General features: G+C 38.2%; 1 protein-coding gene across 1 annotated transcript; it reads left to right on the top strand.

Annotated features, from left to right (window-relative positions):
- The first annotated feature begins 617 nt into the window (after positions 1-617).
- Positions 618-8,688, top strand: LOC148115622 (vomeronasal type-2 receptor 26-like). Its single transcript, XM_087885185.1, has 4 exons — positions 618-704; positions 2,800-2,949; positions 4,071-4,202; positions 7,747-8,688. Exons 1-4 carry the CDS (start codon positions 618-620, stop codon positions 8,686-8,688), a joined length of 1,311 nt encoding a protein of 436 aa, XP_087741311.1.
- The last annotated feature ends 7,486 nt before the right edge of the window (positions 8,689-16,174 follow it).

The following is a 16,174-nucleotide window of genomic DNA, read 5'->3' as shown; positions in this document are numbered from 1 at the left end:
TCCAAATTTTTTTACTACCAGTTCTGTGGGTGTGGCTTGGTGGGCGTATTGTTGCTTGGTGGGAGTGGCTTAGTTGGCGTGGCAGGGGAAGGATACTTCAAAATCTCCATTCCTCCCCACTCCTGGGAGAAGGATATTGCAAAATCTCCATTCCCACCCCACCCTTGGCCAGCCAGAGGCGGTATTTGCCGGTTCTCCAAACTACTCAAAATGTCCACTACCAGTTCTCCAGAATCTGACAGAACCTGCTGGATTTCACCCCTGATTTTAACGTTTGATGTAAGTGTATGTGTTTTTGTTTTTGTTTTCCTCTTGATTTCTTTTGCTATTGTGTGTTTGGTTTTAAAAATGTAAAATATTCAATAAAAATTATATTTTTTTTTAAAAAAAAGAGAGATAGCTGGGGTTTTGTAGCCAAAACAAAATATTTTCTCCTGGGAACTAAGGACATTCCCACCAATGGCCGGAGGGAGGATGAGTGAAGCCACCAGGCAACCGGATGACACCTTGATTGGACCATGTGACTGATTGTTTGGAAAGGGGAGGAAATTTTTTACTTTTAATTAGGTGAAAACTGTAGGAACATTTAGAGTCAGTTTTCACCAGCCTATGCCTATATGGTATGTCCAATAAAACTGATATTTGAGGAACCTGCTTGCCTCAGAATCCTGTTTGCTATGGGCGTATTACTTGGAATCCTGACGGTGAGTTAGAGAGAGATGATAGAGAAAAACCTTCCAAAGTTAAACAACCTGTGCTATTTTGGGATGCTTTTGTGACAGAAATAGCTCTATGGTGACAATGTAATTTTCAAAACTGAACAAGCATCAGAATATTCCAACAATCCTCAACTCTTTATTGTGGTCACAAAGTGATCTCCAAGCTAAGGAGTTCAGCTGGATTGTTTGTTCTTGATTAAGATTGAATTTTGCTGGCTAAAAGTTTCTAACAAAGCAACAAGATATAAATCAAAGCATCTTCTGGGGGGCAACAAAAATGAATGGATATGCTTCCATAGCTATTCTTTGAAAGAGATAACATCACTATGCAATTTTTGTCACATTCCTAGCCCAAAGTTATACTCCGCTAACTTCATCTTGATCAGGACTGATGGCAAAATTGTATTCTCCAACTTCTCCCATTGCAACTTTTCCCAATCTGCAAATGGTCTCACCTCAGATGGGCTGTGAAGGTGAAGCAAGAAACCATAGAACATAAAACAAAGAATAATAAGAGTTTGAAGGTAACTCAGAGATTTCTCTAGTCCAACCCATTAATCAAGCAGGGTACCCTGGACCATTTCAGACAAAGATGCAGCAGCTGTAGGCTTGTTGTAGCAAAAGTTACCGGAGCCACTCCCCTTCTTAAATGTGTCGCTGCCATCACCGCCCTGTTCCATGCACATGCGCACACCGTTGCCTTCTCCCGCTGATAAATGATGAATGAATAAATAAACGGTGTGTGCATGTGCGCCCGGCACATGGAATAGGGTGGCGATGGCAGCAGCACATTTAAGAAGGGGAGTAGCTCCGGAAACTTTCGCTACAAAAAGGAATGTAAGATAATCAATGACTTTGAAGAGGGGATAGATGGGGAACTCATCAAATTTGCAGATGACCCCAAGCTGGCAGGAATAGCCAATACTCAGGAAGATAGGCTTAAGATACAGAAGGATCTTGACAGACTTGAACATTGGGCGCTATCTAATAAAAACAAATTCAATGGAGAAAAAAGTAAGGTTCTACATTTAGGCAAGAAAAACAAAGTGCACGGGTACAGTATATGTGGTACCTTGCTCAATAGTAGTAACTATGAGAGGGATCTTGGGCTTCTAGTGGACAACCATTTAAATATGAGCCAGCAGTGTGAAGCAGCTGCCAAAAAAGCCAACACATTTGTAGGCTGCATAAACAGAGGGATAAAATCGAGATCACAGGAAGTGTTAATACCACTTCATAATTCCTTGGTAAGGCCATTCCTGGAATACTGCATCCAGTTTTGGTTACCATGATGTAAAAAAGACGTGGAGACTCTAGAATGAGTGCAGAGAAGACCAACAAAGATGATTAGGGGACTGGAGGCTAAAACATATGAAGAACAGTTGCAGGAACTGGGTATGTCTAGTTTAATGAAAAGAAGGACTAGGGGAGACATGATAGCAGTGTTCCAATATCTCAGGGGCTGCCACAAAGAAGAGGGAGTCAAGCTATTCTCCAAAGCACCTGAGGGCAGGACAAGAAGCAATGGGTGGAAACTAATCAAGGAGAGATGCAACCTAGAACAAAGGAGAAATTTCCTGACAGAATAATTAATCAATGGAACAACCCGCCTCCACAAGTTGTGAGTGCTCCAACACTGGACGTTTTTAAGAAGATGTTGAAAAGCCATTTCTCTGAAGTGGTGTAGGGTTTCCTGCCTAAGCAGGTGGTTGGACTAGAAAACCTCCAAAGTCCCTTTCAACTGTTATTCTGTTCTATTCTGTTCTGTTCTGTTCTACTCTACTCTACTCTACTCTACTCTACTCTACTCTACTCTACTCTACTCTACTCTACTCTACTCTACTCTACTCTACTCTACTCTACTCTACTCCATTCTACTCTACTCTATTCTACAAATATTTGAAAAAGAGCTGTAAATTCCTGGAGAATGACTGAAAGAACCTTTTCATGAAATGCTGAATGAATCTGTTTCAGAATGTAGTGGTGATTTGAAGAGGTTGAATTATTCAGAGTACCTCCAATCCAGAATAACATTGAATAAAGGCTCAAATTGGCATGTTTTCTTTTTATGTTTCTGCAGCTTCATAGGTTCCTGAGAAACTTCCAACATCACAATATTTCCAATGATGGGATTTCTTTTGATGAAAATGGAGTTCCTGTTAGTGACTTCGATATCATGCAGTGGACATCAGTTTTGAACAAATCACATACGGGGGTGAAAATTGGGAATGTAGAAAGACAAGCCTCCTCGGAAGTCAAGATTTCTGTCAATCAAAGTGCCATCCAATGGCCAACTTTATTTAACAAAGTACTTGAGGCTGCTTGGATTTTGCTCTTCTATTTATCTCCATCTGCTCAGAAATAATTCTTATTGAGGCCAATTGAGATAACTTCCAAATAAGAGAACTTAAAGCCTCATTAATTCATTAGATATCATTTTACTTTAGAGGTTTTACAATAATTATGACACACTGGAACCTGCTGCATTGTATTGCGGGATTTTCAATCTACATTATTAAACTGGAATATATTGCCATAATTTATAGTACATTAAATTATCTTCTTTTCAGTAAGAGAAAATCCAGAATATGGACTCTAGAGAAAGCTAGATGTTGGAGGTTTCCTGAGAAAGCAAAGATGGAGAAAAAAATATATACCATATTTTTCAGAGTATAAGATGCTCCGGAGTATAAGGTGCACCTTAGCTTTGTGGGAGGAAAATAAGAAAAAAAAAATCTGCCTCTGCTTACCAGCATCTATCAGTATTCATCTAGCTAGCGTCCTATCAGTGTGTGAGAGAGTTGAGGGCTGTTTGGAAACTGAAACAGTATTTGCTGTGTGAGTAACAAAGAAGGAGCCTGGGCGTAGCTTAGGTCAATTGTTCTAAAGCTGCATGCTGTGCTGATCTCTGAAACTGAAACTCCTCCCCTCTGCTTGTGTTTTCCTTTCTGCTCCGTGCCTCAAGTTTTTGGCTACATTTGGTGTATAAGACGCATTCAAATTTTCACCCTCTTTTTTGGGGTGGGGGGGAGTGCGTCTTATACTCCGAAAAATATGGTAAGTTATAGTATTGTCATACATGCCCTAAGGAGAAACACCTTTTGCAATGGAACTACTTTCCTTTGGAAAAAGTAATAAGGCAATGAGTCTGTTTTGGGATCTACAATGAAGACTAATAGAGAAAGAGAATGACCTTTCATTTGTCCCTTGCACGTAGAGTAATTAAAGTTTATGCCACTACTTCTTGACCGATTTTGCTCAATGTGCTCTTGAGCTTCTGGAAACCACTGAATTTCACTCAATCTTTCTAATTCATATATTACCCTGACTAATCTTTCTGTTTATGTTTAGATGGTGCCTTATTCAAGATGTACAGAAAGTTGCTCCCCAGGTTATGCCAAGCTTGTAAGAGAGGAAGCCCCAGTCTGCTGCTACGACTGTTCTCTGTGTATAGAAGGAACATTCTCTGAACAAGAAGGTACTGTAGGTGGCTTCCGGTTTGCTGCTAGCCGCCGCCAGATGCTCCTTCGGGATCGTCAGCTTCCACTGCCTGTCAGAGCCGCCTTCACAACGGAATGGCGGCTCGAAAAAACTCCGTTTCCATGAGGAAACGGAGATAGAGCCGGCTGGGGTGGCTACAACTCTCTGCAGAGTCCCAAAAGTTTTTCTTTTACTTTTGGGACGGAGCGGATGAGATGCCCCATATCCCCAGCCGCTGCTCCGGGCTTCGGGAGACCTCTGCTAATGCAGAGCCAGGCGTCAAGAGCAAGCCTGTGAATTTAACAGATTATTCAAAGAAAATGTGAGCTGGACCTGTAATACTGAATCGCAAGTATTCTACTTATCTTTTAAAAAGTATTTAAGAGAAAGAGGAAAAGAAAGGGGAAAAAAAAACCTTTTAAAATGGCGTCTGCCGCGGCTGGAGAAGAGGCTGAAAGGGAAAGTCCTTCCGTTTCCTATTATTACAATGTAGCGGAATAAATACCACTGGCTACATTTGTAGACAAAACTTCGCTCCTGTGTTTTTTTCTCTCTTTTTCCCCTGGAGACTTGACATTGTTGTTGATTGGAAAGAAGTCTTTTTTCCTGTTTTTTTTTTCTTTTAACAAAGCCTGCCTGGGCGGAAACATGGCACTGAGACTTATAAAGTCAGATAAACAAGTAGGGGGGGGGGATTCCCCCATTAACAACTTAAAGGAACAAGTTTTAACTCTTCAGTCTCAGAAACCTGATTTTAATATAATAGAATTTCTCTTAGAGGAGATTGAAAGAAGGGATGAGATTGTGAATCAGCATCTTGAAAAATTTAAGCAGGAAATTAAAGAATTGGTGAAATCTAAGTTTGATTTTTTGGAGCGAAAAATTTTAAAAGTGGCTAATGGTTTTTCAGAATTTATGACACAGCTGGATACAAATACTAATTTACTAGAGTCTAAAATGGAAGAAATTCAAGATAAATTGGACAATAGAATTCAAAAGATTGAAAATGATTTGATAAACATTCAGGATAATAGCTCAGAAGAAAAACCTAAAATGGATGCTGTTCAAAAGTCTGGTAATGTAGAAAATTTGCAACAGAGGATTGAAAAAGAGGTTCTAATGGTACAATATAATTTTACAGAATATGCGATAAGACTAAGAGGCCTGCAGGAGAATAACAGAGATGATTTAAGGAGAATATCTTCTGAAATTCTAGCTGGAATTTTAAAGGTTCAACCTGAGGAAGTGTTTTGTAGGATTGACAGAATTTACAGAATAAATTCCTGGACTGCCAAGCAAAGGCAACTGCCTAGAGATGTGGTGATTTATTTCACAGATAAAGAAATTAGGAATAATATTGTGCAAAATTCCTTTAATTCTAATTTGCAATTGTATGGAAGAAAGATTTGGATTTACAAGGAACTCCCACCTAAGATATTAATGGAAAGGAAGAAATTTGGTTTTCTGGTGACTGAGTTAAAAAAGAGAAATATCCCATTTAGGTGGGACGCCCCAGTTGGTATTATATTGAGATATCAAGGAGAAAGATACCAGTTAAATACTGTTGAAAGAGCGGAAGAATTTTATCAAAATAGGTTGAAAATGAATTTAACATCTTCAGGTATAATACAGGATAAGCAGAAGGAGCTTGAAATAAAGGGAGAATATCGAATTACAGAGACTGTACCAGATAAATTGCCTTTGGATTTATCGGATACCCCAACTGGATTATCTACAAATTTGAGAGAAGTGGCATCTGACTTTAATGTGATGACTTATCAAGGCAAAGACAAGCATGGAAACCAATTAGGGGACATACAAGGGATAAAAAAGAGACATGAGACACAAAAACAAAACCAACAAGACCAATCTACAAAGCAGAATGAAAACCGACTAGTTGATACACAATCTGTAGAAAGGAAACCAGGATGGAAATCAAACCCACAAAAAGAAAAGAAAAAAAAAAGAAATAGGTTGCATAAAAATAGAAATTTCTAAATCAAGCAACAGTGAAGCCAGTGACTTTAAAATATGAATGATTATGTGAAAACATAGAGGAGGCGACGTATTGGTCAATATCATCCTGAGGATAGTGGCAGATCTCTGCATTGCCGTAATCTTGGGACGTGAAAAGAGCTTTAATCTGATGGATTTGAATTATCCACTTTGGAATTTCTTTTTGTGTTGATAAATATATTATAATTATCTTGAATCAGGCAAGAGAATTATGCTGGGGCATGCAGAAGATCGGGTTGTTACCCACTACGATGATGGGAATCAATAATCCTGATGAAACCCACAATTATTACTATATGGAATATAATTATAATGTCACTCGGGTGGTTGTTTTTACTTTTATACATATAAGAAGATATTTACTACTGATGGGGGCAGATATGATTGAAGATTTTGAATAAACTGTTGCATTAGCAAGCTATGTTACCCTATTATGGATGTTGGTTCTAATAATCCAGTGGAAAGACTTCAAAGAAGATATTATATGGACAATAAATTTAAAGTCATTGTCTTTTCTTTTTTTATTTAGATATAATGGAATATATATACATATATTTTTAAGTAGTGTGGGCAGTGAATCAAAGATATTAAGAATTGTTGTGTATGGTAATTTTGCAGGACAGTGGGTGAATAAGCTAGTTAGCAGACTGATTAGTTTAAGAAAAGGGATTTTTAAGTGATATACTTAGGGGAGTGGAGGAAATGGATAGAGTGGAATAAATGTTAAATGTTAAACTAGATTTTATGGGGAAGGCCGCTTTGAAATGTTATAGTAATATATATAGAAGATTAAATGTTAAAGTAGGATTTATCGTATAGTCTTAAAGTGGAAGGTGGTTTTGAATTGTTGTAATAATATATAGATATAAGTTTGGGAGAGGAGAAAAAGGGCAGATTATTGCCAAATTGGGAGTTATAATACTATTATGTTAAATTAGAAGTTACTCTACAATGTTATAGTATAATGTTTTTTTCTTTTCTTTTCTGAAATGTATGGATAAAGGGGGATGTTATAATATTAATAATATTTTTAGTAAGTAAAGGTCAGTATTTAGAGGAGGGAGTAAGTAATCTATTATGAATTAGGTTTTTTGTTACGAAGAAGTCACAGGGGGGATGGGTGGGGAGGGGGGGTTAGGGAGGGGGAGGGGAGGAAAAAAAAAGGGGGGGGAATTTGTATTTGAAAACTTTTTCAATAAAAAGAAGGTACTGTAGGTGGCTCCAAAAATAACAAAAAAATAAAAATAAAAATAAAGGTACAATCAATATTCTATCTTGTTTTTGGGGGGGGTATTTGATCAAGAAGCAAGAAAAACATTACATTTGTTGAAGGCATCCACAAACTTCAAAGACAGGGCACTATTGCCAAATTTGGATGATGATGTGAGCATTAAAATATATAATGAAAGGTTGCTGATTTCTATTGAGTTGTTACTTTTTTGCTTTGTTTTAGGAAAGAAGTTTTGAGACATTATGTTATTCCTTAAAAATGAAGTAATTGACTTCCTATGCGGTTTTCATGCTCCTACAGCTGCAGAAACAGATTCATGATAACCATTTTTTTTTCTCAGATGCAGCCCATTGTGAAAAGTGTCCAGATGACCAGTATTCCAATAAGAAGCGAGATCAGTGTGTCCCCAAAAATATAAGCTTCTTATCCTATGAAGAATTGTTGGGACTCATCCTGGCTTTCTTTGCCATCGCTTTGTCCCTAACCACCGCCTTTATTCTGGGAATCTTCATGAAATACCGAGACACTCCCATAGTCAAAGCCAACAACTGTGAACTCACCTACATCCTCCTGGTTTCACTCCTGCTTTCTTTCTTGACCTCCCTTCTATTCATCGGTCGCCCCGTGAAAATGACCTGTCTCCTTCGACAAACCATTTTCAGTGTTGTTTTCTCAGTTGCTGTGTCTTCCTTGCTGGCCAAGACTGTCATGGTGGTGGTGGCCTTTCTGGCCACAAAGCCAGGCAGCAGCATGAGGAAATGGCTGGGGAAGAGTCTGCCCAACTCTATTGTTTTATCCTGCTCTGGTATTCAAGTAGGCCTCTGTATGATGTGGCTGGGAGTCTTTCCCCCATTCCCAGATTCTGACTTTCATTCCCAACCAGAACACATCCTGCTGCAGTGCAATGAAGGCTCTGTCACCATGTTCTACTCTGCTCTTGGCTACATGGGTTTTTTGGCTGCCATCTGTTTCTTGGTGGCATTTCTGGCTCGAAATCTGCCAGGTGCTTTTAACGAAGCCAAACTGATCACCTTCAGCATGTTGGTTTTTTGTAGCGTTTGGATCTCCTTTGTTCCCACATACCTGAGCACCAAGGGGAAATACATGGTAGCCGTGCAGATCTTCTCCATCCTGGCCTCTGGCCTGGGTTTACTGGGCTGCATCTTTATCCCCAAATGCTATATTATTATCCTCAGACCTGACATGAACACCAAAGAACATCTGATGATAAAAAATAATTAAGTGTCCTTATGTTGGTGTTTATTTTTCTCCAGTTTACATGCAGCATAAAATCACATACTTTGAAGTAATATTTTATGTCTTGTCGCTTATCTTTCTTCATTCCATGTGAACTTTGAATTATAATAATTGAGTAGTAAAGTTGCTAAAACTACTCAAACTATTTGAAATAATCATATCTTTTAATTGTCCTCATCTGAGTTCATATTATGTCATTAATAAAATTTCTGAAACCAAGCCAGATAAACTGTTACCACAGATGTTCTGATATGGTTTTAGATTAAATTAAAGATTATGTCTAATAATGAAGTGCGTTTTTATTACTATATAGGTTGGTGTGCTGGTGTTATATGTTACTTTCTGGGGTGATGTTTTGACTTTATTATAAAAAAATAGTTAATTTCAAATATATATTTCATTGTTCTCTTCTGGCTGAATAATGTAACATCACTCAAAGATAGATAAATGAGAGAGAGAGAGAGAGAGAGAGAGAGAGAGAGAGAGAGAGAGAGAGAGAGGGAGGGAGGGAGAGAGAGATAGTTGGGGAGATCAAGAAAGAGAAAAACAGAGAGACAAATAACATTCTATATATTAAGAATAGATAAAATATCAACATGAACATTGGAGCAACTTTAATTTTTTTCTTCATTCCTTTGAATAAATTAATGAGACAAATTATAGTCTCATTAATTTTTTTTACCTTTTAAATGGATTTTTTACTACCTATTAGCCCGAATAGGTAGTTAAAAAATGCTTTAAAAGATTAAAAAAACAGGCTCTGACAATCGCTCGCCACAACTGTGATCGTTGGAGCCTTTTTTTTTACCTTTAAAAGCATTTTTTTAACTACCTATTCAGGCCAATAAGTAGTAAAAAGATGCTTTAAAATTTAAAATGCTTTTAAATGCTTTAAAAAGTAAAAAAAAAAAAAAAATGTCAGAATTCCAGAAAACCCCCCAAATTCCAGTAAAAATAATGTAGATGTGCTTATCAGTATTAAAATTGGTTCTTGTTTTTTATCCATGTCCATTTTCATTTCTATATACTATACATACAGTGTCTGTGTATATGTGTGTGTGTCCTGCCAATTTAACAATTCAAAAGCATGTAAATGCAAGAAGATAAATAGGTACCACTTCAGTGGGAAAGTAACTATGTTTCGTGCATCTTCAGTGCATAGTCATGCCAACCACATGACCATGGAAGCATCTTCAGATATAGGTTCTTCATTTGTGAATCAAAGATGAGCACCGCCCCTTGGGTTGGTCATGATTGACAGGGGAAATCTTTACCTATACCCACCTAAACCTTTACTATAAATATATAAATTTGTTTTTGTGCATGTGTCTTTTCTTTGTCTTTGTCTTTTTGTCAGTCAGCCCTTCAGTGTATTACAGATTAGGAAAGCTATATCATATAAATCAGTACTACTTTTATCTGAACTTTTCTTGGTAATGGTCTCTCAATGCCATTACCTCTGCCTTCTACACTATCTCTCTTTGGATATTGAGAAAGCATTGGAAAAGCAAAGCAATTGCAATGTATTTTTATTCACATACAATCAAACTTCCCTGAATTGTTCCTTTCTCAACTCTCAAATTAGGATTATTCTCCTGAGTCAAACAAAACTCTTTTCTCCAACGGCACACTTTTATGGCCAAGGCTCATTCCCAATTCCCCTTCTAATTATTAAAATCATGATTATTTATTCTCCTTTGAACAAGGTTTATGGGATTTCCACCACCACAATTAGCGGCCAATCAATGTGATAACAAATGGGATAGACAGCATATGATAATTTATTTGTAACAGCCTCCTGTGATGAGATCAGAGTTTGGGGTAATGCTGGGCAAATACTCTAGCAGTCTGAAATTGCAGATAGCTCTTCCAAATCTGGGGGTAAACTGGACCTTCTTCACTGTAGTTGTGGTCTTTTTGTGATCTCTGAGATTTAGCTCTGTGCTGAAGAAAGAACTCTAGGAAGGATCTCCTGCAGTAAACTGTATGTCAAATGTTGCTGCTGCTGCATATACAGTTTTTTCTGCTTCAGTTTCTGTCTCAAATTCCCTGTGCCAGTACGCTGATGAAATGTCCTTTTAAGGTGATCATAGAAGAAAAGGAGTGGTTCCATTACTACAAGCCAGGAGACTACTGGATTACGGGAATAATGTCTGGAATCGGAGCTCGATTGTACCCATTTTCATTCTCCGAGCCTCCAACTCACCAACTGAAAAGGTAATTGTCAGCTCATCCAAGGATTCTGGTGATAAATTTTACTTGCTCCAATGTCTTTTCTTTGTACATACATACATACATACATACATACATACATATTATATATTATTATATATATATTATATATGACGAAGTCTCATTCGTCATCTTCAGGCTGGTGTTCTCGGCTTCGTGCTTCCAGGAGCAAGAGAACACCAGCCTGAAGATGACGAATGAGACTTCGTCGAAACGTCGCCAAGACACTTCCAATTTTACGTGGGAGAAGACCCGAATAACCAAAGACCTACATATATATATATATATAATTTTCTTTTAATACAAACCTTCCCTCTTTCAGTAAACACTTTGTCATCAGAGTACATATTTTTGTGTCATGAAAATTAAAATTTACCACCATATTCATTATTTGTATCTATTCTTATATTACTACTAATATTTAACATACCTATTCTTATAACATTTCTCTTTTTATTTGCCATTATAATACATTGCTTTCATATTTATTCTCCAACCATTGACAGAATAACTCCCATATGTTATAATAATCAGATTCTTCCTTTCTTTTGATTGCAAGTGTTTATCTATTCATTTCTGTACATTCTAATATTTTCTTACTCATATTTTCATCCGTAGGGATCTCTTCACTTTTCCAATTTTGTGCAAAAACAATCCTAGCTGCAGTTATTACATGAATAATCTAGTATACATTTTCTTTACTATAAGCTTCTAGTAGAATACACAACAGGAATAGTCCAGGTTTTAAATCGATATGTTGCTGTGTCATCTTCTCCAACCACATACCTCCAATGTCTCTTCTAGGAATGATTTCCTTTCCCCTATTCCTCACTTTGAGAAAGGCAAGTCATTATTGCTCATCCCAATTTGCTTTAGAGGAAAGGCTCCTGGGGAACCTGATGATTTTGTAAAACCTGAGTTTGCAAAGTTTCTTTTTAAATTCTTCCACAAGTGTCAGCCTCAACACTGGGCAACACTGGGCACTGCCAACACTGTCCCACAATGAATCTTGCCTGGATGGGGTTCTGCCTGCTTTCAAAATGATTACCTTGGTACTCTGGAGAGTCAGCAACTTATTTATTAATATTTATTTTATTTATTTATTAACAATATTTAAACAATAACTCCCAATAAATTGATTGAATGATACCTTAGAACACAGTGAGATTTCTAGTATTTTCTCCCTACTGTTTCTTCCCATTCCTTTCATTTACTCTATAATTCCTACCACCCTCTCCACTCTTTCTTTCCACCCTTTAACATTTTTGCCACTTTTGTGGCTTCCCTGTTCCTTTCGGTTTAGATAAAAGGGATACTTTTTAAAAACCAAATTCAAGGAGGAGAGAGACTTTCTGTGATAAGTTAATGTTTAGTCACAGAGGAATTAAAGTGGTTGTTTGCACACATATGATTGCGATTAAAACAGAAAAGCTCATTTACAGGTAAAACATTATTACATATAATTTTGTATTCAAAACCTAGGCCTGGCCGCAAGCGACACAGTTCTAAGTTATCCAAACCGAGAATTTAGAGCCTAGTAGGATAGGCAATTCTATTGTGTATAGAAGAGTGCAAGATTTCTCTCGTGAAATACTTCTAAATCTGCTCAATTGTACTGATGTCAGATATATGGTGGGGATTCCAAACAGTTGAACAATATTCTAAGACTGGTCTGGCATAAGTTTTATAAACTCTAATTAGCAATACAATGTTTCCAGGAAAAAAACTTCGTAAAATTAATTTTGCAACTCTTAATGCTTTTTTAGCAATGCTGTTACAGTGAGCTTTGGAGCATAAATCGTCAGAGATACAGTAAGCACACCTAGGTCCTTAACAAGGTGAAGGTCATCTGCTAGATCAATGCCACCTAGCTTATATTTGGTATTCTGATTATGTTGATTTACTTTGCAAAACAACAGATCTGTAGAATTGAATAATTTTACATCATCGGCAAAAAGAATGCAATTGCTTTTAAGTTGATCACATGAATCGTTGATGTAGAGCAAAAAAAGATGATGTAATTTCTTATGTTGCAGTGAGAACAACTTCTACCACATTCTGCCCTTCTTGTTGGCTGTTCATGAAGTCAACCAGAATTCAAGGCTCTTACCCAACATCACCCTGGGCTTCAACATATATGAGAACTTTTTCAATGCAAGAATGACATATGAGGCCATGCTGGATGTGCTGTCTACAGGACAGGAGAACATCCCAAACTACAGATGTGGAAGTCAAAAGAACCTGCTGGCGATTCTTGAAGAGATGGATTCTGAACTCTTTGATCATATAAATAATGTCCTGAACATCTATAAAATTCCACAGGTATAAAGCCAAATGAAATTAATTCCGTGTTGTAAATTGTCCACATTTGCCTAGATGGCAGCACTTGTATATATTTCTCCAAATAAATTGAAAGTCAGAGAGTAAATATTAGAAGATCTGAAAGAATTGTTTATTCCCAAAGTATATGTGTATACATAAAGTGATGGGCTGCTGCTGGTTTGGACCAGTTCTAGTGAACCAGTAGTTCCGGCAATCAGTTGGCCCCGCCCACCTGGCCCCGCCCTATCCTGTCCTATATTCAGCTCAGCTGATTTTCACAGCACAATGGATTTCCAGCTCTCAGCTGTTTTACTTACCGGGGCTGCCCTAGAAGGTAAGCTATAGAGTTTGAGATTGGTGTATTTTGAACACTGCGCACATACACAAAGGACGCGCCCACAAAACTGGTTGTATATATACATATTTTGGCTTCAGTCCATGTGGCCAGCAGTCCTCTGGTAGTAAAATAGGCCTGGGTATGACTATTGGGAATTTTGAAAATTATGACTTTTGAAAATTTATGAGGGTTGAATCAGTGACTTTTAAACATTTTGAAAATTTAGTGACCAATGCAAAAGAGATTTTTTTTCATAGAATCATAGAATAAAAAGTACATTTCCTTACACAGAGGTGGAATCGTCAGAGCACTACAGACAAATTGCTGTCCAAGTTTTCCTTTAAAATAACCAGCAATGGAGCTCCAGGAGGCAGACTGTTCCAGCTCTTCATAACTCTCACAGTGAGGAATTCCTCATTTTTTTTATAATCTTGAGACTGAAGTAAAAAATTCAAAAGAAAGATATGAAGAAAACAATGAATAGGTCAAGATAGCTAGAAGGCACCTCCAGAAAGCAGCTTTTACAGACTTTCTCTAGTGTACATAAAAAAAATAGTGTACATAAAAAAGGCTGAGAGCCAAAGAATTGAGGCTTTTGAACTCTGGTGCTAGAGAAGACTCCTGTGAGTCCCTTGGACTGCAAGGCAATCAAACCGGTCAGTCCTAGAGGAGATCAACCCTGACTGCTCTTTAGAAGGCCAGATCCTGAAGATGAAACTCAAATACTTTGGGGACCTAATGAGAAGGAAGGATTCACTGGAGAAGAGCCTAATGCTGGGAAAGATTGAGGGCAAAAGAAGAACGGGACGACAGAGAATGAGGTGGCTGGAAGGAGTGACTGAAGCAGTCGGCATGAGCTTAAATGGACTCCAGAGGATGGTAGAGGACAGAAGGGCATGGAAGAAAGTTGTCCATGGGGTCTTGATGTGTTGGACACAACTTCGTAAGTAACAACAACAATTAGTGTACAACACAAAAGAAAGTATGTCATAATATTCTTTCCAAGTTTCAACTGGAACTTGGCACAATGCCAGTTCTCTTGGTTTTTTTTTTTAAGTGAGGTTATTAAACCGACTTCTGCATTTCAAATGTCTGAAAGCAATTCAGCCAATTAAAGAGTTTATATAGAGTTATCTGAAATCAATTATATGAATGAAGACAATGAAATAATACACCAATATTAAACAATTGCTGGGGGGGTGGATATAACAAACAATATTTCAAGCCCAACACATAAAACAATCAAGGAAGCAGTAATAATCTATGAGAAATTAATATATTTGTCAGTTTAAAAAGATATTCAATGAGTGTATAGCAGTATTCCAGTATTTGAGATGCTGTCACAAAGAAGAGGTCAATTTATTTTCCAAAGAACCAGAAGGAAAGACAAGAAGCAATGGATGGAAGCTAATCAAGGAGGGAAGCAACCTGGAATTAATGCTTTGAGGACAATTAACCATTGGAACAGCTTGCCTTCAGAAGTTGTGGGTGCTTCATCACTGGAGTATTTTAAGAAGAGACTGGACAGTCACTTGTGTGAAATGGTGTTTGGTCTCCTGCTTGAGCAGGGGGTTGGACTGGGACAGGGGTGTCACTCGATTTCATTGAGGGCCGTATCAGGGTTGTGTTTGACCATGGGGTAGGCGTGGCCAAGGTGAGCGTGGCCAGCATGGCATCACTTGTGTCAGGGGCACCTGTGGTGGCCCGAATGCTCTGCCAGCGAAAACAGGCTTCTGAGCTCCATTTTTGGCTGGGACGGCCTCCTACAACCCTCTGCTAGTGAAAAAGGAGCTCAGGGGCCCACGCATGGCACTCGCAAGCTCTATTTTTGGCTAGGACAGCCTCCTGCAACCCTCTGTCTGCCAAAACAGAGCTTGGGAGGGCCATTTGTGGCCCGCTCTAGCTCCATCTTCACTGGCAGAGGCACTGCAGGCCTATCCTTTGCTATTTCCAGGGTGGTCCTGTGAGCCAGATCTTAGCACCCTGCAAGCCAGATCCAGTCCTCAGGCCTTGAGTTTGATACCCCTGGACTAGCAGGTGATTGGACTAGAAGGTTGGACCAACTCTATTCTGATTGACTAATTGACTGAGTGGATGGGGGACCCACAGAGTTATAATGTGACCAGAAGGGTGTGCTCTGTGAAGACCACCAATGAACATCATCCACAGATAATTCAGAGCTCGCTGGTTTCAAAGGGAGCATACAAGACAACAGGACAGAACATCAAGGGAACTAGCAAAATTCATGTAGTTATTTTTTGAAGTGTCTCTCAGCAGTGTTTAAAGGCCCTTAGATTTACCATCTGACTTTTATCATTAAAGCTGGCAAAAATTACCAATACCTTCTCTTTCATCTTAGATCAACTATAATGTCATCAACCAGATGGCTGAGAAAAATCATGGTTTTCCTTTTTCATATCGGATGACCCCAAACCAAGAACCTCCTTACTCAGCAATCGTCAAGCTGCTCCTGCAGTTCCAATGGACGTGGATTGGCCTTCTTTCTCGGGACAATGAAAGAGGAGAAAAATTCAAAAGACGTTTGGAAGTTCTTGCTCTAAAAAATGGGATTTGCATTGT

The sequence above is a fragment of the Pantherophis guttatus genome, chromosome 2 (genome assembly GCF_059756535.1).
Source record: "Pantherophis guttatus breed Tessera chromosome 2, ASM5975653v1, whole genome shotgun sequence".
Taxonomy (NCBI): Eukaryota; Metazoa; Chordata; class Lepidosauria; order Squamata; family Colubridae; genus Pantherophis; species Pantherophis guttatus.
The sequence above is the reverse complement of the archived record's forward strand: the minus strand, read 5'-3'. Positions and strand labels throughout refer to the sequence as shown.

What these genes read in the sequence shown, in the direction of transcription:
- LOC148115622 (XM_087885185.1), top strand. Translation starts at nt 618, where the DNA reads ATGGTATGTCCAATAAAACTGATATTTGAGGAACCTGCTTGCCTCAGA. An exon ending in TATTACTTGGAATCCTGACG is followed by an intron (nt 705 to 2,799) that starts GTGAGTTAGAGA and finishes ATGTTTCTGCAG; the next exon opens with CTTCATAGGTTCCTGAGAAA. An exon ending in TCTCTGAACAAGAAGGTACT is followed by an intron (nt 4,203 to 7,746) that starts GTAGGTGGCTTC and finishes ATGCTCCTACAG; the next exon opens with CTGCAGAAACAGATTCATGA.